The sequence below is a fragment of the Tursiops truncatus genome, chromosome 2, assembly GCF_011762595.2.
Source record: "Tursiops truncatus isolate mTurTru1 chromosome 2, mTurTru1.mat.Y, whole genome shotgun sequence".
Taxonomy (NCBI): Eukaryota; Metazoa; Chordata; class Mammalia; order Artiodactyla; family Delphinidae; genus Tursiops; species Tursiops truncatus.
The window spans coordinates 138,838,529-138,864,739 of record NC_047035.1 but is presented as its reverse complement, the minus strand read 5'-3'; the positions used below and the strand labels follow the sequence as shown (position 1 = coordinate 138,864,739).

At 42.4% G+C, this 26,211-nt stretch overlaps 1 protein-coding gene across 2 annotated transcripts in view; it reads right to left on the bottom strand.

Annotated features, from left to right (window-relative positions):
• Window positions 1-902: 902 nt before the first annotated feature.
• TICRR (TOPBP1 interacting checkpoint and replication regulator) overlaps window positions 903-26,211 on the bottom strand; it is a 50,996-nt gene continuing 25,687 nt past the window's right edge. The window contains exons 16-22 of one of the 2 annotated variants that reach the window (XM_033852124.2): window positions 10,278-10,368; window positions 9,199-9,260; window positions 7,643-7,786; window positions 6,869-7,026; window positions 2,915-5,087; window positions 2,664-2,789; window positions 903-1,787 (exon numbers count right to left, since the gene is read on the bottom strand). In XM_033852124.2, coding sequence (XP_033708015.1) covers window positions 1,675-1,787; window positions 2,664-2,789; window positions 2,915-5,087; window positions 6,869-7,026; window positions 7,643-7,786; window positions 9,199-9,260; window positions 10,278-10,368 — 2,867 coding nt within the window. In that variant the 3' untranslated portion in view covers window positions 903-1,674. The remainder of the gene's footprint in view (window positions 1,788-2,663; window positions 2,790-2,914; window positions 5,088-6,868; window positions 7,027-7,642; window positions 7,787-9,198; window positions 9,261-10,277; window positions 10,369-26,211) is intronic. The other variant, XM_019945935.3, reaches the window with a different exon arrangement.

The window sequence follows — 26,211 nt, the reverse complement described above, 5'->3', positions numbered from 1 at the left end:
GCGCCTGTACTCAAGTCTAGCTGGCCATCAAAGCCAAATGCTCTGGGGGCTCCTCCTCCCAATGCCAGAACCCCAGGCTGGGGAGCCTGACGTGGGGCTCAGAACTTTCACTCATGTGGGAGAAACTCCACAGATATGGGATTTGATTATATCACTAATGTGCCCCTCCTCCTGTCTTGTTGTGGCTTCTTCTTGGTCTTTGGGTGTAGAATATCTTGTTTGGTAGGTTCAAGTCTTTTTTGTTGATGGTTGTTCAGCAGTCAGTTGTGATTTTGGTGTTTTCGTGAGAGGAGGTGAGCTCAAGTCCTACTCTGCCATCTTGTCTCTCTCCTTCTGCCACCTTTTGGCTTGAGTTTCAGAAGGATGATTCTGGTCTCACGCTGATGTGTGTGCTGTTGGTTCTGAAGTTCAGCCAAGGCTTGTCACAGAACAGTCAATGGCAACAGGGTTGTGGTTTAAATGGTCTTATGTATATTGCAGGGGGGAGGGGACTGAAAAGCTTAGTAGTATCAAGTTTCGAAAACCATTTTAAAATAAATGACAGTAACCTCTGGAGGGAGAAATGGGAGTTTTCACTTAGAGTTTGATTTACAAGATCATAGTAAGAAAGACTCAGGTTTGGGAACACAACAGGCTTGAAAGTTTTTCAGAGACCATGAGACTGTTGAATCAGCTCTGTTAGCGAAGCTCCTGGCCAAGACTTGACAGCAAACTGGTCCACGGGGTGCTCTGGGCATATCCACGACTCAGGTGAGTCTCCCTGTGAATGGTGGGAACTGTGCCAGGGACTAGCTGACTCTCGGGGCAGACCTTGAGATGTGGCTGCTCCAGAAACCACTAGAGCTGGACCCTGGTCACATTTAACCTCAGGCTGGAATGTTATACAGAAATGCACTGCATGCCAAGTAGCTAGAGATGATTTTATTGTTACACAGGGAATGCAAAAGATTTATTCTGCCCCCATGCCAGTCTTCCGTTTGGTGGATGCTGCTTCCACCTCCAGGCACTGCCTCTGTCTTGGGCTCCTGGCCTATAGCAGCTCTGTGAGGGACTGATATGTAGGGGTCCTTCTCCCATTTCGTAAGTGAAGCAGAGTGGTCTGAACTTGCCATGGTCACAGCTGGGGTGGGGTGGAATGGGATCCTGATCTTAACAGTTCCTTGTCTGGTTCCTGACTCCCAGGCTGCCTCTAAGTTACACCACCAGCTATACCACCTTACTAAGGTAGGGCAGGCATTGTGGGTTAGGGCTGGGCTTGGAGGTGGACAGACTCCACAAGGGGGATTTGAAAAGCTGAAGGCATTCACGTGGGAATCTGAAAGCTGATCATGGTAAAGGAGGCTTGGGACCAGGCCCCAGTTTCTTTATGCCCATGGGGACCTGGCTGACCTCACCTTCATGTTTTAAATTTCCTAAGTTCCATTAAGCCTTGGTTATTCCTGTTTCTGTGCAGCAAACTGAGGGTTACATATGATGAGCAGACCAGTAGGGCCCTGGCTCAAATGAACCGAGTTTCTGGGTACATTACTAAGAATTCTTTTAAAATACATGTCTGGAATTCCTTGTACGTCCAGAGAAAACTGCTGTCAGAGCACTTCTGTTAAGAAGTGCGGTAGCTCTGGGCAGGCTCAGTAGTGTTTGTAGTTATAAGTCCCCCAACCAGTTCCATCCTGACTAGCTAATCAGCTTCTTCCGTGTGTAAGTTCTGCTGATGGGACGTCTCCTGGAGAATGCTCGGCTGAAAGGAGAGTCTTCTGCCGTGGGGGAGAATACATCCACATCCTCATCTAGAAAAAGGCAGAAAGACTTAGCATACAGGAAGTAACTGAGAACAGAACAAAAGAAAATGGGCTTCAACTGCAGAGGGTTACACGTTAAGATGGACTTAAAACCAGCATTGCTTGTAGGTTCTCTCAACCCACAGACACGCTACCTATACTATTTCAAGGCCCTCTGCCCTTACCGTCAGCACGGAGCTGACTGACAGCAACAAGTAATTGTGAAAACGCAGAATACCTGTGGCACTTCAGTTTGATACCATGCAGTTCTTTTTGTCTCAGATCTGTGGCGGTTTTGCATGATTTCTATCATGGTCTTGAGGAAAGAGAGCCACTGAAGAGCCCCACCTCCTGCACCCCGCTGCAGTTCTAGCAGAAGGAGGAAACCTCTCTAACCAGTGCAGCTAACAGGGTGAATCCCGTTCTTTGCAGGTGGGGTCGAGGGGAATCCTAGGGTCTGAAGGCTGATTATAATAGCCAGTCCGTTCTCAGACTGAATGTATGGAAACACGGGTAACCCCCGAGGGGAAATGACTGGCTCTGCACACACCACCTACCACTCGTGCTGCTTTCCCCTCAGATCCCAGCGACCACAGACGAGCAGGACGTGATTGTGTGCCAGCTTCTGTCACTGTCTTCAAGAAGCTGAAGTAATTTGGTAGGATGTTGAGGGGTTTTTTGGTTCAAATACACATAAGTTCTAAAGTGGTATTTCTCTGGGAAGGGCACATGACACTGCAGGGATAAAACCATCCCAAACTGTGGCAGTCCCTACGACTCCTGCAAGATGCAAGTGCCTGAAAACCCCGAGCTAGCTTGGGATAGAGCTAACCAAAGGACAGACGATTGATCCTGGTAACATCTTTAGGACCTTCAACAAATTACCTCTGGTGTCTTTACACTGAGAGGAGGGTGCCTTCCCGTGGAACAGCAGCGGAGAGTGGGTCAGCGCCTGCAGACCGCTGGCAGAGAGGCAGCTCCGCACGGCACAGCCAGAAGGCGGGGTGGCACCTGCAGCAACGGCACGGTCAGCACAGCCCGCAGCCCTCACAAGGAAGCCCCAGCCATCCCAGTAGGCGTCTCTACAGTGCCTCCTGGCCAACACACCCGACAGAGCTGCACGGCAGCCAACTCACCTGAAACAAACACCTCGTCGCCTGCCATGGAGGGGAGCTGTCGCACACCCGTGCCTGGAGACCTGTCTTCACTCTTACTGACTTGGGAGTCTCCTCTCTGCTTGTCACAGACTCTTTTGGTTTGACACTCAGCCTCCTCCTTGGCAGAAAGGAGTCTCTTCCGAGATCCCAACCCAAACTGTCCCCAGGAGAAGGCTTCCTCAGCCTTAGGCTCACTGTCCCTGGGAGGTGACTGGTCTGGCAGCTGACACACCCCCTCGAGCTCAAAATCCCCCAAGATGGGGGTCTTGGTGATGCTGAGTTCAAGCCCTCGCTCCTTCCCCTCCGGCTCCAGCAGCGACACGCCCCCAGGAAGGTCTGTACCGACCTCGCTCCTCCCAGCAGAGGAGCTGAGGCTGCAGTCCACTGCCCTCTTCCGGCGGGGCCAGTCTTTAATTGTGTCAGGAGTTGTCTTCCCGCTGTGCTTGGGGGATGGTGTCCAAGGAACCCCGATTTCTGTCTGAAATGGAGAGGGGGTACTAGAGGGGCAGCGGGTGGGGGTACAGGACTGGCAGATATAGGTCTGTCCCCCGCTCTTGCCGGGGGTGCCGTGCAAGGGGCGAAGGCAGGGGGGCGACAGGTAGGTGGCTTCGGGTTTGCCTGAGGACTTGCTGGCCCTGGGCACGCTGAGACCAGGGAGGCAGCTCTCCTCTCCCAGAGAGCTCTCCTCCCTTCGCAGGGGCTCGGCTTCTGACAGACAGCTGGGGTCTATCTTTTTAATTCGAAGCTTGGGAAGGCCAGAAGCTTGCATCTCCAGCTCAACCTCATAGGTCTGTGGGCTGGCAGAGGCTCTGGAGGGCCAGGCTGATGCCTGCAGATTCTCTAGTTGGGCGGCAGCCTGGCGCTGCTTCCTGTCTGCGGTGCAGCGCAGGTCGTAGCAGGGTGTCAGGGGAGAGCTGGGCCCAGAGGAAGGAGAAGAGGGAGGAATCCCGGGGTTACACAGAGACGGCTTCTCATAAGTACCCATCCTTGACCCCTCACCTTCTTCCACTGGTGAAACGTTGCTTTTTAAGTTATCACTGCTATGGTGCTCAGCAGCTTCATCCAGGAGAGTGAGATACTCCGAGTCTCTTGCAATAAGCAAAGGAGAGGATGTATGCCAGTGACTCCCAAAGCTAGTCCCAGGGTAACTATGTCTTTCAGGAGGAGATGGAGGAGAGAGGGTCTCTTCCTTCTGGTTCTTTCTAGCATCTGTGATGGCAGCGGGGTTATCAGTTGTGGCAACTCTCAGAACAGCAGAGCTGTTAGGCTGGCCCTCCTGGAAGTTTCTTTCTGTTTTAGAAGTCTTTTTATGCCTTTTCCCAATTTTAGAAGGGGGTGGAGGCGGTAGGAGGTCAGATCTAGCTATCTGTGAGGCTTTGTGGGGAGTCGAGGGAGCAGGACAGGATGGAGATGTGGCTATACTGGGTGATTTCTGGGCCTCCTGCCAATCCAGTTCTCCAGAGGGAGGAGATTCTATAGAAAAATTCCCAAATGGAGTCTTCTCGGAAATACCACATGAAGGAGAGGGAACAGGTTTCTTTGGAGAAGTCAGAGCTGTGTTCCCTGGTTTCTCTGGGGTTCCGACAGCATCATTCCATGGCTGCACCAGCTTCTCTGCCTGAGATGCTCCGGAGCCACGGAGGAGTTGGCGTTTCTGACTTGGAGGTGTGCCCATGAAGGCAGCTCGTCTTCGGACCCCCGAGGCTGCTGCCCTCAGAGAGATTCGAGGAGAGTACTTGCTGGGAGTCAGACACTCACTTCTGGTCTGGGCAGTTGACGAAACCAGGGCTGCCGGACAGGAGGTGCTTTCTGGACTAGAATTCACCAAACGTGGCCAAGCAGAATTCTGCAAAAATCTAGGTGGCTGGCCACCTTGTCTTTGGGGAGTTCTCAGTATTTTTTCAAGAGGAGAGTGACCTTCTGCCAGGGAGTGTCCTTTCTGAGGAGTGGCTTTTCGTCGAGATGGCGAATGCCAGCCGTGTGAGGAGTCTTTTAAGAACTCCTTAAAAATGACCTGTTTGGCAGGGGTCATTTCTGCAGGGGATTTTTGCAGCCTTTCAGGAGTGCGCAACGGAGTTCGTGGCGTATGAGGGAACTTTCTTGGTGTAGCTTTAGAAAAGACTGGAGATTTCCAGCAATTCTTCTCAGGAGTCTGTAAAGAAAAATGCTTATTTCAGTGCTTGAACATCATAACCCATATTCTCTGAAGAGTGTTTTAATAATGTCTAAGTTGATTAAAAAGTCAAATTTGGAAGATTTATATAGTCAGCCAAAGGAATGATCTTAAGTTGGATTTCATATAGTGACAGGTTTCCACTTCCAAAACATGACCCAGATTTTACATGTCCACTTTTTCTAGCACCAAGCGCTGTATCCAATCTTAGTTTCTTCTCCTAAGACAAATAGTTTTAATAATTTGCATACTACAGCCAAAACATGCTTTGCCTCTAACTCTAACTCTGTCACTCCACTACTCACAGCTATCTTCTTCAATGAGACAACTATTTCTGATCTTTGCCTAAAGTAACCTTTCGGAGCCACATCACCTGCTGTTGATCTGCATTCAGCATGTGCTTTTAAGTACCTGCTATGTGCTAGGCAATGTGTGTGCGGGAGGAGGCCCGGGGGGATGAGGTGGAACATGGAATATATGGATATATAAGGCACAGCCTCAAAGATAACATCTCAGAAAGGAAACTCTCCAGCAAAAAACTTCCCTTCTTTCTTGTAAAAATGCAGTTAAATACTCCAGCAGGTAAGGAGGTCCAACACCTATTGTTTAATCTTACCTGATCATCTCAAGGGAGTCCTGGTCTAGTTGGCATTTCATGTGGGATACAGACAGATATATAGTATGGCCAATGCAATGACAGGGGCACGCATGGAACAATGTGGGAGCACCGGGAGGGTTGGCTATCTAACCCAGCAAAGGGGAGAAAGAGGGAACAGGAATAGCGAGTCAGGTCTTAAAAGAATGGGTGTGAGCAAGTGAAGACAAAAGGTGGGAAAGTGAGGGAGAGGGAACTTCAGGCATAGAAAACAGTGTAAGCAAAGGCACAAAAGCAAAAAACAGCAGTTGTGTGCATCTGAGGCTGCTGGAAAGGTGGAGTGTGAAGCAGAGATGGCTGAGCAGGGATCAGATCATGGAGGTCCTTGCCTGTCCACGGAGGAGAATGAACATGGTCCTATAGATCTGTGGTTTTCAAACCCTTCCCCACAGTTCCCTCCATATCCTCCTCCATCATAAGCAGTTTTTGGGTTTCCAAACAAAGATTATCATCTTTGAACACAGGGTTCCATTTTAGGAAAACTTAGAAAACCCTGCTTTAACAGATGAAGAGTCTATAGAGCTTCAAGCAAAGTGATGTGGTCAGAGGAGCGTCCACTGGGGTCACAAAGGTCCTTCTGACCTCTGGGGACAGGATGAATTTGAGAGAGAAGAGGCTACTGAAGTGTTCCAGGCAGAACTGAACTAGGGCAGGAACTGCAGGGATGGAGAAGAGGGAATGAGTATGAGATAGTTTGTCAGTAAAATGGGCAGGACTAATTGAGTAGCCAGGCCTGAGGAGAGGGGGAGGTCCAGGATGACTCCCAGGTTTCTAACATGGGTGACTGGATCGAGTGGGCAATCTAACAGAAACAGATGAATGCTACTGCACATTTCAGAAGGATATATACGTAGTGTCCAATATAAATGGAAGATGAAGCCAAGAGAGTAGGGCGAGATCTTTCTATCTCCTCCCTGCCACCTTGGCCTCAGCCCAACTGCTACCTAAGTCCCCATACACCCAATAATCGTTCATTCAAGTCAACCCCAACCACCTCAAATCTCTGTTATTATCTTCTCTTCCCTACTGGACTCAGTGGTTTTCCTTGTCCACGACTACATGCTCCCCAAACTATACTATCTGAAACATCATCGTAATTTTATACCTGATAAGCTATAGGTATTTCAGAATCCAATGTGTTTCCTGAAGGCCTTTTAATTCGAGCTGAACCCTTCTCAGAGGGACTGATCATCTCAGACACTGCCCCGAAAAGAAGCCTCTTGGGAGACCGAATACTTTGGATTGGAGAATTTTCTCTTTGGTCTGCAAGTCAAAAACAGTTACAATATTTCATCCTTTCTCAACTCCTGCGCCCCCCCCCCGCCTCCCGCACCAAATACCCATAAAACAGCCAGTCCATATGAGAAAGATGATAATTCTTTTAGAGCAAATAGGGGCAGATCCCACCTAATTATGATAGCAGTCCAATAATTGCTGCCTTCTTGAATTTTAACACTGCATATCAAGCCCAGTCCCTGTGTTAGGAGATGTAGGCAACTGAAATAATTTAATTTGCAAAGACAAATATAAAAAGACATATCTGATAATCCAAGCTAATAATGATAAAAGAATGAAGGACAAACAGCACCTGCCACCTGGAGATGCCTTTCTGTAGGATCTGAACATATGGTAGAAATTACAGGTAATTTCCTCTTGAATGAATGAATTACCCACGAGGATAATGTGGACAGCCAGCCATAGGAATCTAAACGGATGACTCTGATAACGGTGGCCATGGATTGTTCATCTGGTCGTCACTCTGAACCTCAAATATTTATACCTATTCTATTTCTCCAACGTCAAACTTCATTCTTTTCCCAACAACACTTCCCACCAAATCTGCATGGACCTCTGAAGACAGGTAGGCAAGCACTGTTACCTGACTTGACTTGCTGGAATGAGTGAACTCGTTGTATACTTCGAGACTTTGGTTGAGACACAGAGTAGAAGGAACCAGAATTTTTCCTGCTGAATGCCAACTGCTTGATTCGAGGACTTCGTCTCAAACTTACTTCTACAAGAACTAATCACAGTTAGTTCTGACAAGAAGAAATGCAAGCTTGACGCTTCCCCACATATTAAATGGGTAAGATTTATGTAACACCACGTACAAGATGGAAAATTGACAAGCTGTTGACTTTGAGATCTCTGAAGTGAGACAAAGCTAAGAGGGATATGATACGTGGCCCCAACAAAGTACAAAAAAACCCCAAAAAACCCCCACAAAAACCAAAAACCAAAAAAACCCTGACCCCCCCCACTATAATCTGCAGAAATTTCATAACCTGCCACCTTTAAGAATGATGTAGAGTGAAAAAAGGTTTGTATAGTGTGAGTTGTTAAAAAGTTTAAAAATGAGTTTTCATATTTATGTTACACATATTTGTATAGAAACAACACCTGTAAGAGTATTATTAAAGCTAAATGTTAATAGTTATTTCTTTTCTTTCTCTTTTTTAAAACATATTTATTGGAGTATAATTGCTTTACTATGCTGTGTTAGTTTCTGCTGTATAACAAAGTGAATCAGCTATATGTGTACATATATCCCCATATCTCCTCCCTCAACAGACTTATTTCTAATTTGTGGGATTACCAAGTGATAACTAAATTCTTGGCTTCTCTGTGTTTTCTAATTTTTCTACAATAAACATAAACTACTTGATTTAAAGAAGTTAGTTTTTGGAAACCCCTCCTTCATCATGTATACTTTTTTTTTTTGTGGTACACAGGCCTCTCACTGTTGTGGCCTCTCCCGTTGCGAGCACAGGCTCTGGACGCACAGGCTCAGCGACCATGGTTCACAGGCCTAGCCGCTCTGTGGCACATGGGATCTTCCCAGACCGGGCATGAACCCGTGTTCCCTGCATCGGCAGGCGGACTCTCAACCACTGCACCACCAGGGAAGCCCCATCATCATGTATACTTTAAAAATAAGCCACAGGGGACTTCCCTGGTAGTCCAGTAGGTAAGACTCCACGCTCCTAATGCAGGGGGACTCAAGTTCAATCCCTGGTCGGGGAACTAGACCCCGCACGCATGCTGCAACTAAGGGTCCGCATGCCACAAGTAAAAGATCCTGCATGCTGCAACTAAGACCCAGTGCAGCCAAAATAAACAAACAAATAAATATATATATATATTTTAAAAAAGCCACAGCACTTTATATTAACGTAGTAGTTTAGCTTTCACCCTGAATCCCATTTCTCTTGTGTAAAAATATTTCTTCTCCAGAAACTCTTAGTACATTCTATGTAAAAGACCATTCACCAGTAAATATGTACTGATATACGTTGTGGGCCCAGAGCTGTCATAATGTCTGTAAAGTATCTTAGGCTATGCTGAGCGATAATACCAGTATAGAATAGCTTTCACAGAAAGTAGAGGAAACACAAAAACTGAGAACCCTAAAAAAAAAACAAAAGGAGGTAATACCATCATCTCCTTTTTCCGGGGACTCTTCAACAACGTCAATTTCAGGACCAGGATCAGAGGACCTTGAGGAACAGCAAGTACAAGGATTATTCAACACCACTCATAAATGACGCATGTCAAAGAGCTACAGGTTCACACCTCACAAGGTAACAAAGACCACAAGTGGTCTTTGGCAAGCACTCTCACACATTACTGTCAAGAATGAAATGGTAAGAATATTTTTTTTTGGAAAGCAGTTTGACAACATAAAGTTAAAAATATGTATACCTTCTGACCCACAAATTTCACTTCTTACAATTTACCCTGTAGATAAACATGCACAAGTGTGTAAAATCCACACACAAATAATGTCCAAATGGAGCCTTGACAAGGAGGAGTAGATGCACTTCTCCCCATTCTCCCTGTTATGTACAGCTAAGAACCCTGGATATTACATATAAAGGAAGCATAAGACTCTCAAAGGTGGAGAGAAGAGGCTTGGGACTTTAGGACCTGAGAAGAGACAGGGCAGCGAGCCCCCGGAGCTCCTGGATTGGGCGCCCGACAACCTGACAACCCCGATACACCAAGAGGTGCAGATGAAAACTGCCCTAAGGATAGCTAGCTCTCCTAGCCAAAGAACCAGGAAAGAGGCAGCCAAGCAAGACAGAAACTTTCAGACCAGAACTGCCCTACTCCAAGTGCCATGGCAAGCTGTGGTCCCACCACAGGCCAAGTTGGGATCCCAGACTTCCAGCCTTGCCTGGCAGTGAGACTCCCTCCTTCCCCAGGTCAACACATGAATAGATTTTTAAATCAGGCAGTATGCATTCAAATGGAATACTACTCAGCAATAAAATGGAACTACTGATATATGCAACATGGATAAATCTCAATAATTATGCCAAGTGAAAGAGGCGAGACACAAAGAGTGCATTCTGTATGGATCTCCAGCCCCCATAAAATCTACAGAATGCTCTTTGGTTATAAGCAACACAGTTGAGACTAGAATCACAAAGGTCATGAGAAGGTAAACATGGCCCATAAGATTAGGAGGGCTGTGCAGGTGTATGAAGAAGATAGACAAGGATGTCATTTACCTGCCCTTGATCTGTCTATGAAGCAGCCTTCTGGAGATTTGCTTATGTACTGGAGTCTCGGCCACACTCTTGGTTAGCAGCTTGCGATAACCTAAAATGTAAAAAGGATAAATTTCACATAATCTTATCAAGAAGGAAGAGCAAGGCAAAGGGAACAGTTTGAACTTAAATATGGTCTAATGTTTAGCCGGAGTGGCTCTTAATGGTCTTTTGGACCAAGGTCTAACCATAAGACTCAATTTAACATGATATAACAATTTATCAACACTATTGGAGTTTAATAATAAATAAGCCAATGTAAAATATTATAAAATTTTAAGATAATATTCCTGAAAAAGTGAAAAGTTCTCATTTATTTGGGCTAACACATCGGTGCACCTACTTGGTGGTTCTTGTATTTATGATTAAATGAAATAAAGCATGTGAAAATGCTGATGTGTCATACAATAAGATATTTAATATAACGATAAATCTAACTTATGCTCTGGCATAAGTTTTCTCAATAGAGTAGGTATGCAAGCTACTCATGGGAGGACTGGTTTTAAGGGAGATAAAAATGACTAGAAAGAAGAGTGATGTCAGCAGGAATGTGGAGTAAGGACCTCTTAAAAAAACTCTCCTCCATTAAAGGAACGAGAACACTGGCAAAAGTTCAAAATCAATTTTTCCAGAACTCTGGCAATTAACCAGTTTGGAACAATCCAGGGAGTATTTATTCAACAAAAGCAGCTGAATCTCATTAAGAATAGCAAGCTTTGTGGAACTTTAACTTGCCCCAATCCCAACCTCCTCTCCCTAGGCCTGTGGTAACCTTGAGAACCAAAAGCCCATAATTACAGTGAAAACCAACAGCCCAGGAGCCTCTGGATGGAACAGAATGGGATCCAAGCTCCTCCAAAGCCCCATTTCCAGATAACAATTTGGCCTGTCTGGCGGTTCCCTGGAAAATCCCACTCACAAGGCCTGTCTTTATTTGACCTGACTCAGAACTCATCCAATGCAAACAACGTTTTTCCAGGGAGCATTTACTGAAAACAATCAGCAGCAACTGTAAACATCACAGCTGCCTGAGGTGGTGATAACACTTGGGGCAAACCACAAGCTGACCAAAAGTTTAGATGGGAAAACTGGGGAGTGAGATGTCCCTAAGGGACTCTGCTGACTTCTGACACACTCCTGGGACCCTAAAAGTACATGTGTGGTAGGGCTGTGTGCATGCCCAGGATGGACCCAAGAAGGCCCTTAGCTGTCACCTCTGGCTGACCTTGAGGCTCTGGAAAACAGAAAGAGTTGTAAAATGTCTGGCTGAGTATTGAAGACATGAGCCAATGCACACATAGGGCCCCTCAGCAAAGGCTGGGAAACTTACTGGTTCTGGGCATGTAAGAAAATCTCTGTCCAACCCTTAGCTGACCACTAAGCTAACCAAGCAGAGACTTCAGTGGCTACACATGACAGAATACAGACTTAAAAGACTTAGTTCAGGAAAGTAAACAAACAAAAGCAGTAATGGTAACAACAAACCCTGCCCTGGAGCAGTGGCAATCTGATCATCAGAGTTGACTCATTATTTAAAATGTCCAGTTGTCAACAAAAAATATGAGACAAGAAACAAGAAAGAATGGCCCACACACAGTGGGAAAAAAAAAATCATTCAACAGAAAGCATCCCTGAGGAAGTCCAGACACTGAATTTATTAGCCCAAGACCTTAAATTAGCTATCTGAAATATGTCCAAAGGAAAAAAAAATCATATCTAAAGAACTAAAGGAATGTATGAATGAGCCTGATGACTTGCCAAACAGAGAATGTCAATAAAGAGAAATATCATTAAAAAACAGAACCAAATAGAAATTCTGAAGTTGAAAAGTACACTATCTAAAATGAAAAACTCATTAGAGGGGCCCAGCAGTTGATATGAGGTGGCAGAAGAAAGAATCAACAAATTGAAGACAAGTAATTGAGATTATCCAGTCTGAGGGACAAAAAGAAAAAAGAAGAAAAATGAACAGTCTCAGACACCCATACGACACAATCAAGCATAATAACATAGGCACAGTGGGAGTCCTGGAGGAAGAGGAGAGAAAGAGGCAGAAAAATATTTGAAGAAATACTGGCTGAAAACTTCCGATGTTTGATGACAGACATTACGTAGCCAAGAAGCTCAACAAACCTAAGTATGATAAAGTCAAAGAGATCCACACCAGACAAATCATAATCAAACTGTTAGAAGCCAAAGGGGAAGAGAGAATCTTGAAAGAAACAAGAAAGCAGTGATCCATCATGTACCAGGAACCCTCAATAAGATTAACAGCTGATTTCTCATCAGAAACATAGGATAACAAAAAGGCACTGAGATGAAAGGCAAAGTGCTGAAAGAAAAAGACTCAAGGATTCTATATCCTCTAAAACTGTTACTCAAACATGAAGGAGAAATCAGCACATCCTCTCCACCTCCAAAGAAACACCCAAAAAACAACACTGAGAGAATCTGACACTAGCAGACCAGCCCTAAAAGTAATATCAGTTCTACAGGATGAAAGGAAAGGGCACTATAGAGTAACATGAATCCACGTGAAGAATTAAAGAGCACTGGTAAAGGCAACTATACAAGTAAATGCAAAGAACAGAATAGAAGTATTTTTGGGGCTTCCCTGGTGACGCAGTGGTTGAGAGTCCGCCTGCCGATGCAGGGGACACGGGTTTGTGCCCCGGTCCGGGAAGATCCCACATGCCGCGGAGCGGCTGGGCCCGTGAGCCATGGCCGCTGAGCCTGTGCATCGGGAGACTGTGCTCCACAACGGGAGAGGCCACAACAGTGAGAAGCCCGCGTACCGCAAAAAAAAAAAAAAAAAAAAGTATTTTTGTTTGTAATTCTTTTCTCCTTTGAGTTAAAAGATAAAGCAATGATTACAAATGTACTGATGGGCATACAATGCATAAACATGTAATCTGTATGACAATATAGCCCAACGAAGGGGATAGAAAACAGAGTTATACAGAAGCAAAGTTTTTGTATACTCCTGAAATTAAGTTGGTATTAACCTCAACTAGATAAATTAAGATACTTAATTGTAACCCCCAGAAAAAGTGACATCACATGAAACAGGGAAGTAGGAAGCTCTAGGGTTTGGTCCCTCCCCCCAAACAACTAGTAAACTAGGGAAAAAAATTATCAGAGTAAACTATTTTGGAACTCTGGAACCTGACTGGCACTTATGACAACCAGGGAAGTGCCTGATGAAGGGAGAGGCTGATATTTAGTAAGTAAATGACGTGCACGAACCAGCTACCAGCCTCCTTTGCTCAGCCCTGCTGTAGCTGTGGGGACAGTGGCCCACATTCTAGGAGCAGCTGGCTGGTGGTAGGGCAGACAGTGGGGACCCTGTCTTCCAAATTTGCGGTTATACGGTTCAGTCAGTGTGCTTTGGAGAGTGGAGTCCTGTGGGGCTGGTGCAGACATTTGCCTTGATTTCTGCTCTCTCAGGCTGCAGCAGCTTTCCCCCACTGCATCTAACAGAAGATTTAGAGGGACAGGAACACCTTTTTGGAGCCAGACACTTAAGGAAATCTTTGTCAGGCCACTGGCTAACCACAGAGATAACAGAACAGAAACTTCAGTGACCACACAAGAAGGAATACACGCTTTGTAAAAAACAGTTTGGAAAACGCACAAATGGACAGACCCTCAATAAGCAAAGATCAGCAATTCCTCAGAAGTGGGAGAATTTGATCTCCAGAGTTAACCAACTGTAATATTCAGAATATCTAATTCTCAAAAAAGAATTACAAAGCATACAAAGAAACAGGAAAGTGTGTCCAGGAAAAAGGAATTTGACAGAAACCACCCTTGAGAAATCCCAGACATTGGAATCACTGGTCAAATATGTTAAATCAAATATTCTAAACATGCTCAACAAGCTCAAGGAAAAAAAAGAACAAAGAATTAAAAGAAATAAGGAAAACGATAAATAAAATGAGAATACCAATGAAGGGACAGAAATTATATAAAGGAACCAAACAGAAATTTTTGAGCTGAAAAGTACAATAACTGAAATGAAAAGTTCACTAGAGGGGTTCAACCTCAGATTTGAGCAGGCAGAAAAATCAATAAACTTGAAGATAAGACAATCAAAACTATCCAATCTGAGCAGAAAGAAAAGAGGATAAAGAAAAATGAACAAAGCCTGCTTAAGGGACCTGTGAGACACCATCAAGCATAACAATATACAGACACTGGGAGTCCTAGAAGAAAAAGGAGAAGAGAGAAAAAGGCAGAAAAAAGTCGGGAGAAATAATGGTTGTAAATTTGCTAAATATGATGGAAATATATAGCAACAGAGTGTATACTATTGAAACTAAGTCGTATTATTCAACAGGTTTAAATTTAAGGTGTTAATTGTAATCTCCAAGGTAAACACTAAGAAAATAATTAGAAAATATACAGAAAAAAAGATGAAGGGAATTGAAACAGTATACTACAAAAAAACAAAACAAATCAGCTACAAAAATGGCAGTAACAGAAAAATGAAAGAACAAAAGAGGTATAAGATATATTAAAAAATAAGTAGAAAATGGCAGAAGTCCTTCCTTATCAGTAACTACATTAAATGTAAATGGATTAAGTGTTTCAATTAAAAGGCAGAAACTGGGGACTTCCCTGGTGGTACAGTGGTTAAGACTGTGCTCCCAATGCAGGGAGCCCAGGTTTGATCCTTAGTCAGGGAACTAGATCCCACATGCCTGCCATAACTAAGGAGCCCATGTGCCACAATTAAGGAGCTGCTGAGCTGCAACTAAGACCCAGCACAACCAAATAAAAAAAATAAATAAATGTTAAAAAAAAAAAGGCAGAAATTGGCAGAATGGATTTTTAAAAATATGATCCAACTATATTCTGTCTATAAGCTCACTTTAGATACAAAGAGGTTGAAAGTAAAAGGACAGAAAAAGATATTGTATGCAAAAGAGAGCTCGCATGGCTATATTATTGTCAAAATAGATTTTAAGTCAAAAAAGGTTCAAAAGACAAAGTTCATCATGTTGATTTAAAAAATTCAATCCATTAAGTGATACAATTATAAACATACACACGCAACTAACAACAGGGCCCCAAACTCTATGAAGCATGAAACTGACAGAATTGAAGGAAGAAAAAAATAGATAAGTCAACAATAATACTTGGAGACTTTAATACCCTGATTTCAATGATAGAACGTCTATACAGAAGATCAAAAAGAAAACAGAAGACTTGAACACCATAAACCGACTAGGCATAACAGACATCTATAGGCATTCTACCCAAGAGCAGAACACACATTCTTCTCAAGTACACATAGAACATTAACCAGAACAGGCCAAATGTTAGGCCATAAAACAAGTCTCAAAAAATTTAAAAAGACCAAAATCATACAAAGTATGTTCTTCAACTACAATGGTATGAAATTAGAAACTAATAACAGAAATTTGTGGAATTAACAAATATGTGAAAATTTACACCCTCCTAAATAGCCAAAGGACCAAAGAAAAAAAATCACAAGGGAAATTAGAAAATATTTTGAGATGATGAAATTGAAAACACAACATACCAAAACTTACAGGATGAAGCTAAAGCAGCGCTTAGAGGGGAATTTGTACCTGTAAAAAGCTGTATTAAAAAAGAAGTCTGGGGAATTCCCTGGCAGTCCAGTGGTAAGGACTCCGCGCTTCCACTGCAGGGGCCACGGGTTCAATCCCTAGTCAGGAAACTAAGATCCCACAAGCCATGCAGCGTGGTCAAAAACAAAAACAAAAAAGAAGCCTGGAACCCTCCTACACTGTTGTTGGGAAAGTAAACTGGTACCTTTACATTGGTACCTAAGCCACTATGGGGAACAGTATGGAGGTTCTTTTAAAAACTAAAAATAGAACTACCATATGATCCAGCAATCCCACTCCTGGGCATATATATCTGGAAGAAGCCATAATTCGAAAATATACATGCACCCCAATGTTCACTGCAGCACTATTTACAACAGCCAAGACATGGAAGCAACCTAAATGTTCATCGGCAGAGGAAAGGATAAAGAAGACATGGTACATATATACAATGGAATATTAGCCATAAAAAAGAATGAAATAATGCAATTTGCAGCAACATGGATGGACCTAGAGATTATCATACTAAGTGAAGTAAGTCAGAGAAAGACAAATATGATGTAACTTATATGTGGAATCTAAAAAAATGATCAAATGAACTCATTTACAAAACAGACACAGACTCAGACTTTGAAAACAAACTTTTGGTTACCAAAGGGGAAAGGTGGGGGTAATTAGGAATTGGGAATTAACATATATACACTACTAATATATAAAACAGATAATCAACAAGCTTCTACTGTAGAGCACAAAGAACTCTATTCCATATTCTGTAATAACCTATATGGGAAAAAGAGTCTGAAAAAGAATGGATATATGATAATGTGTAACTAAATCACTTTGCTGTACACCTGAAACTAACACAACATTGTAAATCAACTATACTCCAATATAAAATAAAAATTAAAAAAAAAAGGACAGTGGTGATAAACTGTTCAATGAGTGATGTAAATAAAAAAAAAGCATGTATTTTAAAAAATCAATAACAAAACCTTAATCTTAAAAAAACTGAAAAAGATCAAACTAACATCAAAGCAAGTAGAGGGAAGGAAAAAATAAAGATTACACAGGAAGTAAACGAAATCAAGAGTAGAAAAATAATAGAAACATCAATGAAACCAACAGTTGGCTCTTTGAAAAGATCTTTAAGTTAACAAACCTTTAGCTAGATTGACAAAGAAAAAATACAGAACACTCAAACAACTATGAAAGAGAGAATAAAACTACCAAACTTACAGAAATAAAAAAGGACTATGAGGTAATACTACAAACAATTGCATAGCAGCAAATTAGAAAACCTAGATGAAATGGACAAATTCCTAGAAAGACAAACAACTGAAAACAGACTAAACAATAGAAAATCTGAATAAACCTATAACAAGTAAAAAAAAATGAAACTGTTATCAAAAAACTTCCAAAAAATACCCAGGACTAGATGGCTTCACTGCTGAATTCTACCTAACATTTAAAAAGAACTGGGGGGATCCTAGTAAGAGAAGAGAGATATTTGAAACACACAGACACAAAGTGGAAAGCCATGTGAAGACAGAAGTGAAGATTGAAGTGATACATCTATAAGACAAGGAACTTCAAGGATAGCATAAACCACCAGCAGTTAGGAGCCAGATACACCAGAAATACATCTACACGTGGAACAACTCCTACAGAACACCTACTGAACGCTGGCAGAAGACCTCAGACATCCCAAAAGGCAAGAAACTCCCCACGTACCCGGTTAGGGCAAAAGAAAAAACAGAGACAAAAGAATAGGGGTGGGATCTGCACCAGTGGGAGGGAGCTGTGAAGGAGGAAAGGTTTCCACACACTAGGAAGCCCCTTCACGGGCGGAGACTGCGGGTGGCGGAGGGGGGGAGCTTCGGAGCCGCTGAGGAGAGCGCAGCAACAGGGGTGCGGAGGGCAAAGCAGGGCGATTCCCACACAGAGGATCGGTGCCGACCGGCACTCACCAGCCCCAGAGGATTGTCTGCTCACCCGCCGGGGCTGCGAGCTGAGGCTCGGGCTTCTGTCGGAGTGCAGGGAGAGGACTGGGGTTAGCGGTGTGAACACAGCCTGAAGGGGTTAGTGCGCCACGGCTAGCCGGGAGGGAGTCCGGGAAAAGGTCTGGAGCTGCCGAAGAGGCAAGAGACTTTTTCTTCCCTCTTTGTTTCCTGGTGCGCGAGGAGAGGGGATTAAGAGCGCTGCTTAAAGGAGCTCCAGAGACAGGCACGAGCCGCGGCTATCAACGCGGTCCCCAGAGACGGGCATTAGACGCTAAGGCTTTTGTTGAAGGCTGTGTGCGAGCACAGGTCACTATCCACACCCCTCTTCCGGGGAGCCTGTGCAGCCCGCCACTGCCAGGTTCCTGGGATCCAGGGACAACTTCCCCGGAAGAACGCACGGCGAGCCTCAGGCTGGTGCAACATCACGTTGGCCTCTGCCGCCGCAGGCCCGCCCCGCACTCCGTGCCCCTCCCTCCCCCCCAGCCTAAGTGAGCCAGAGCCCCCGAATCAGCGGCTCCTTTAACCCCGTCCTGTCTGAGCGGAAAAACAGACGCCCTCCGGCAACCTACATACAGAGGCGGGGCCAAATCCAAAGCTGAGCCCCTGGGAGCTGTGAGAACAAAGAAGAGAAAGGGAAATCTCTCCCAGCAGCCTCAGAAGCAGCGGATTGAAGCTCCACAATCAACTTGATGTACCCTGCATCTGTGGTATACATGAATAGACAACGAATCATCCCAAATTGAGGAGGTGGACTTTTAGAGCAAGATTTATGATTTTTTTCCCCTTTTCCTCTTTTTGTGAGTGTGTATGTGTATGCCTCTGTGTGCGATTTTGTCTGTATAGCTTTGCTTCCACCATTTGTCCTAGGATTCTATCCGTCCGTTTTTTTTTTCTTTTCTTAAATTTTTTTCTTAATAATTTTAATTTTAATAGCTTTATTTTATATTACTATATCTTCTTTTTTTCTTTCCTTCCTTCCCTCCTTTAGACAATGAATCATCCCAAATTGAGGAGGTGGACTTTGAGAGCAAGATTTATGATTTTTTTCCCCTTTTCCTCTTTTTGTGAGTGTGTATGTGTATGCTTCTGTATGAGATTTTGTCTATATAGCTTTGCTTCCACCATTTGTCCTAAGGTTCTATCCATCTGGGTTTTTTAAAATTTTTTTCTTAATTATTATTTTTAATTTAATAACTTTATTATATTTTACTTTATTTTATCTTCTTTCTTTCTTTTTTCCTTCCTTCCCTCCTTCCTCCCACCGTCCGTCCGTCCGTCCCTCCCTCCCTCTCTCCTTTCTTTCTTTCCTTCTTTCCTTCTTCCTTCCTTTCTTCCTACTTCTACTAATTCTTTCTCTCTACTTTTTCTCCCTCTTATTCTGAACCGTGTGGATGAAAGGCTCTTGGTGCTGCAGGCAGGAGTCAGTGCTGTGCCTCTGAGGTGGGAGAGCCAACTTCAGGACACTGGTCAACAAGAGACCTCCCAGCTCCACATAATATCAAATGGTAAAAATCTCCCAGAGATCTCCATCTCAATGCCAGCACGCAGCTTCACTCAACGACCAGCAAGCTACAGTGCTGGGCACCCTATGCCAATCAACTAGCAAAACAGTAACACAACCCCACCCATTAGCAGAGAGGCTGCCTAAAATCATAATAAGTCCACAGACACCACAAAACACACCACCAGACGTGGACCTGCCCACCAGAGAGAAAAGATCCAGCCTCTTCCACCAGAACACAGGCACTAGTCCCCTCCACCAGGAAGCCTACATAACCCACTGAACCAACCTTAGCCACTGGGGACAGACACCAAAAACAACGGGAACTACGAACCTGCAGCCTGCAAAAAGGAGACCCCAAACACAGTAAGATAAGCAAAATGAGAAGACAGAAAAACACACCGCAGATGAAGGAGCAAGATAAAAACCCACCAGACCTAACAAATGAAGAGGAAATAGGCAGTCTACCTGAAAAAGAATTCAGAATAATGATAGTAAAGATGATCCAAAATCTTGGAAATAGAATAGACAAAATGCAAGAAAACATTTAACAAGGACCTAGAAGTACTAAAGATGAAACAAACAACGATGAACAACACAATAAATGAAATTAAAGATACTCTAGATGGAATCAGTAGCAGAATAACTGAGGCAGAAGAACGGATAAGTGACCTGAAAGATAAAATAGTGGAAATTACTACTGCAGAGCAGAATAAAGAAAAAAGAATGAAAAGAACTGAGGACAGTTTCAGAGACCTCTGGGACAACATTAAACGCACCAACATTCGAATTATAGGGGTTCCAGAAGAAGAGAAAAAGAAAGGGAATGAGGAAATATTTGAAGAGATAATAGTTAAAAACTTCCCTAATATGGGAAAGGAAATAGTTAATCAAGTACAGGAAGCACAGAGAGTGCCATACAGGATAAATCCAAGGAGAAATACGCCAAGACACATATTAATCAAACTGTCAAAAATTAAATACAAGGAAAGCATATTAAAAGCAGCAAGGGAAAACAACAAATAACACACAGGGAATCCCCATAAGGTTAACAGCTGATCTTTCAGCAGAAACTCTACAAGCCAGAAGAGAGTGGCAGGACATATTTAAAGTGATGAAGGAGAAAAACCTGCAACCAAGATTACTCTACCTAGCAAGGATCTCATTCAGATTTGACGGAGAAATTAAAACCTTTACAGACAAGCAAAAGCTGAGAGAGTTCAGCACCACCAAACCAGCTCTACAACAAATGCTAAAGGAACTTCTCTAGGCAAGAAACACAAGAGAAGGAAAAGACCTACAATAATGAACCCAAAACAATTTAGAAAATGGGAATAGGAACATACATATCGATAATTACCTTAAATGTAAATGGACTAAATGCTCCCACCAAAAGACACAGATTGGCTGAATGGATACAAAAACAAGACCCATATATATGCTATCTACAAGAGACCCACTTCAAACCTAGAGACACATACAGACTGAAAGTAAGGGGATGGAAAAAGATATTCCATGCAAATGGAAACCAAAAGAAAACTGGAAGAGCAATTCTCATATCAGACAAAACAGACTCTAAAATAAAGACTATTAGAAGAGACAAAGGGCACTACATAATGATCAAGGGATTGATCCAAAAAGAAGATATAACAATTGTAAATATTTATGCACCCAACATAGGAGCACCTCAATACATAAGGCAAATACTAACAGCCACAAAAGGGGAAATCGACAGTAGCACATTCATAGTAGGGAACTTTAACACCCCAATTTCACCAATGGACAGATCATCCAAAACGAAAGTAAATAAGGAAACACAAGCTTTAAATGATACATTAAACAAGATGGACTTAATTGATATTTATAGGACATTCCATCCAAAAACAACAGAATACACATTTTTCTCAAGTGCTCATGGAACATTCTCCAGGATAGATCATATCTTGGGTCACAAATCAAGCCTTGGTAAATTTAAGAAAATTGAAATTGTATCAAGTATCTTTTCCAACCACAATGCTATGAGGTTAGATATCAATTACAGGAAAAGATCTGTAAAAACTACAAACACATAGAGGCTAAACAATACACTACTTAATAATGAAGTGATCACTGAAGAAATCAAAGATGAAATCAAAAAATACCTAGAAACATGACAATGGAGACACGACGACCCAAAACCTATGGGATGCAGCAAAAGCAGTTCTAAGAGGGAAGTTTATAGCAATACAAGCCCACCTTAAGAAACAGAAAACATCTTGAATAAACAACCTAACCTTGCACCTAAAGCAATTAGAGAAAGAAGAACAAAAAAACCCCAAAGTTACCAGAAGGAAAGAAATCATAAAAATCAGATCAGAAATAAATGAAAAAGAAATGAAGGAAACGATAGCAAAGATCAATAAAACTAAAAGATGGTTCTTTGAGAAGATAAACAAAATAGATAAACCATTAGCCAGACTCATCAAGAAAAAAAGGGAGAAGACTCAAATCAATAGAATTAGAAATGAAAAAGGAGAAGTAACAACTGACACTGCAGAAATACAAAAGATCATGAGGGATTACTACAAGCAACTCTATGCCAATATAATGGACAACCTGGAAGAAATGCACAACCTGCCAAGACTGAATCAGGAAGAAATAGAAAATATAAACAGACCAATCACAAGCACTGAAATTGAAACTGTGATTAAAAATCTTCCAACAAACAAAAGTCCAGGACCAGATGTCTTCACAGGCGAATTCTATCAAACATTTAGAGAAGAGCTAACACCTATCCTTCTCAAACTCTTCCAAAATATAGCAGAGGGAGGAACACTCCCAAATTCATTCTACGAGGCCACCATCACCTGGATACCAAAACCAGACAAGGATGTCACAAAGAAAGAAAACTACAGGCCAATATCACTGATGAACATAGATTCAAAAATCCTCAACAAAATACTAGCAAACAGAATCCAACAGCACATTAAAAGGATCATACACGTTGATCAAGTGGGGTTTATTCCAGGAATGGAAGGATTCTTCAATATATGCAAATCAATCAATGTGATAAACCATATTAACAATTTGAAGGAGAAAAACCATATGATCATCTCAATAGATGCAGAGAAAGCTTTTGACAAAATTCAGCACCCATTTATGATAAAAACCCTGCAGAAAGTAGGCATAGAGGGAACTTTCCTCAACATAATAAAGGCCATATATGACAAACCCACAGCCAACATCATCCTCAATGGTGAAAAACTGAAAGCATTTCCACTAAGATCAGGAACAAGACAAGGTTGCCCACTCTCACCACTCTTACTCAACATAGCTTTGGAAGTTTTAGCCACAGCAATCAGAGAAGAAAAGGAAATAAAAGGAATCCAAATCAGAAAAGAAGTAAAGCTGTCACTGTTTGCAGATGACATGATACTATACATAGAGAATCCTAAAGGTGCTACCAGAAAACGACTAGAGCTAATCAATGAATTCAGTAAGGTTGCAGGGTACAAAATTAATGCACAGAAATCTCTGGCATTCCTATACACTAAGGATGAAAAATCTGAAAATGAAATCAAGAAAACACTCCCATTTACCATTGCAACAAAAAGAATAAAATATCTAGGTATAAACCTACCTAAGGAGACAAAAGACCTGTATGCAGAAAATTATAAGACACTAATGAAAGAAATTAAAGATGATACAAATAGATGGAGAAATATACCATGTTCTTGGACTGGCAGAATCAACATTGTGAAAATGACTCTACTACCCAAAGCAATCTATAGATTCAATGCAATCCCTATCAAACTACCGATGGCATTTTTCAGAGAACTAGAACAAAAAATTTCACAATTTGTATGGAAACACAAAAGACCCCGAATAGCCAAAGCAATCTTGAGAAAGAAAAACGGAGCTGGAGGAATCAGGCTCCCTGACTTCAGACTATACTACAAAGCTACAGTAATCAAGGCAGTATGGTACTGGCACAAAAACAGAAAGATAGATCAATGGAACAGGATAGAAAGCCCAGAGATAAACCCACGCACATATGGTCACCTTATCTTTGATAAAGGAGGCAAGAATGTACAGTGGAGAAATGACAGCCTCTTCAATAAGTTTTGCTGGGAAAACTGGACAGCTACATGTAAAAGTATGAGATTAGATCACTCCCTAACACCATACACAAAAATAAGCTCAAAATGGATTAAAGACCTAAATGTAAGGCCAGAAACTATCAAACTATTAGAGGAAAACATAGGCAGAACACTCTATGACATAAATCACAGCAAGATCCTTTTTGACCCACCTCCTAGAGAAATGGAAATAAAAACAAAAATAAACAAATGGGACCTAATGAAACTTTAAAGCTTTTGGACAGCAAAGGAAACCATAAACAAACCAAAAGACAACCCTCAGAATGGGAGAAAATATTTGTAAATGAAGCAACTGACAAAGGATTAATTTCCGAAATTTACAAGCAGCTCATGCAGCTCAATAACAAAAAACAAACAACCCAATCCAAAAATGGGCAGAAGACCTAAACAGACATTTCTCCAAAGAAGATATATAGACTGCCAACAAACACATGAAAGAATGCTCAACATCATTAATCATTAGAGAAATGCAAATCAAAACTACAATGAGATATCATCTCACACCAGTCAGAATGTCCATCATCAAAAAATCAAGAAACAATAAATGCTGGAGAGGGTGTGGAGAAAAGGGAACACTCTTGCACTGCTGGTGGGAATGTGAAACTGGTTCAGCCACTATGGAGAACAGTATGGAGGTTCCTTAAAAAACTACAAATAGAACTACCATATGACCCAGCAATCCCACTACTGGGCATATACCCTGAGAAAAACAAAATTCAAAGAGTCATGTACCAAAACGTTCATTGCAGCTCTATTTACAATAGCCCGGAGATGGAAACAACCGAAGTGCCCATCATCGGATGAATGGATAAAGAAGATGTGGCACATATATACAATGGAATATTACTCAGCCATAAAAAGAAATGAAATTGAGCTATTTGTAATGAGGTGGATAGACCTAGAGTCTGTCATACAGAGTGAAGTAAGTCAGAAAGAGAAAGTCAAATACCGTATGCTAACACATATATATGGAATTTAAGAAAAAAAAAATGTCATGAAGAACCTAGGGGTAAGACAGGAATAAAGACACAGACCTACTGGAGAACGGACTTGAGGATATGGGGAGGGGGAAGGGTGAGCTGTGACAGGGCGAGAGAGAGGCATGGACATATATACACTAACAAACGTAAGGTAGATAGCTAGTGGGAAGCAGCCGCATGGCACAGGGATATCGGCCCGGTGCTTTGTGACCGCCTGGAGGGGTGGGATAGGGAGGGTGGGAGGGAGGGAGACGCAAGAGGGAAGAGATATGGGAACATATGTGTATGTATAACTGATTCACTTTGTTATAAAGCAGAAACTAACACACCATTGTAAAGCAATTATACCCCAATAAAGATGTTAAAAAAAAATAAAATATAAAGAGAATTAGGGGGACTTCCCTGGTGTTGCAGTGGTTAAGAATCTGCCTGCCAGTGCAGGGGACACAGGTTCAAGCCCTGGTCTGGGAAGATACCACATGCTGCGGTGCAACTAAGCCCGTGTCCCACAACTGCTGAGCCTGCGCTCTAGAGCCTGCAAGCCACAAATACTGAGCCCACATGCCACAACTACTGAAACCTGTGTGCCTAGAGCCCATGTTCCACAACAAGAGAAGCCACCACAATGAGAAGCCCATGCACCGCAATGAAGAGTGGCCCCCGTTCGCCACAACTAGAGAAAGCCTGTGTGTAGCAATGAAGACCCAATGCAGCCATAAATAAATAAATAAATAAATTTATTTAAAAAAAAAAAAAAATTGGGACTTCGCTGGTGGTCCAGTGGCTAAGACTCCATGCTCCCAATGCAGGGGGCCCGGGTATGAACCCTGGTCAGGGAACTAGATCCCAGATGCTGCAACTAAGTGTTTGCATGCCGCAACTAAAGATCCCACGCACCACAATGAAGACCCAATGCAGCCAAAAATAAATTTTAAAAAATGGATATCATCAAAATTAAAAGTATTTTATGTATCAAAGAACACTATCAAGAAAGTGAAAAGAAAACCCAACAGATTGGGGAAAAAATATTTGCAAATTGTATATCTGATAAGGGGCCGGTATCTAGAATATATAAAGAACTCTTACAGCTCAACAGTGAAAAGACAAACAACCTAATATAAAAATGGGCAAAGAGTTCTCCAAAGAAGATATACAAATGGCCAGCGAGCACATGAAAAGCAACTCAACAACATTAGTTATCAAGGAAATGCAACTCATAACCACAATGACACACCACTTTACACCCACTAGGATGAGCAGAATCAAAGAGGGACAATGGAAGGTGGAGGCAAGGATGTGGAGAAATTAGAACCCTCATACACTGTTAGTGGGAATATAAAATGGTATAGCCACTTTGGAAAACAGTCTGGTAATTGCTTAAAAAGTTAAACATAGAGTTACCATATGATCCAGCAATTTCATTTCTAGGCATATGCCTGAGAATTAAAAATGTGTCTACACACAATCTTATATATGAATGTTTACAGCAGCATCACTCACAATAGCCAAAAGTAGGAACAACTTAAATGTCCACCAATTGATGAATGGATAAGTAAAATGTAGTTTATCCATACAATGGTATATTTTTGTCAATAAAAAGAAATGAAGTACTGAGACGTACTACACCACGTATAAACCTTGAAAACATTATGGTAAAGTAAAAAAAGCCAGTTACAAA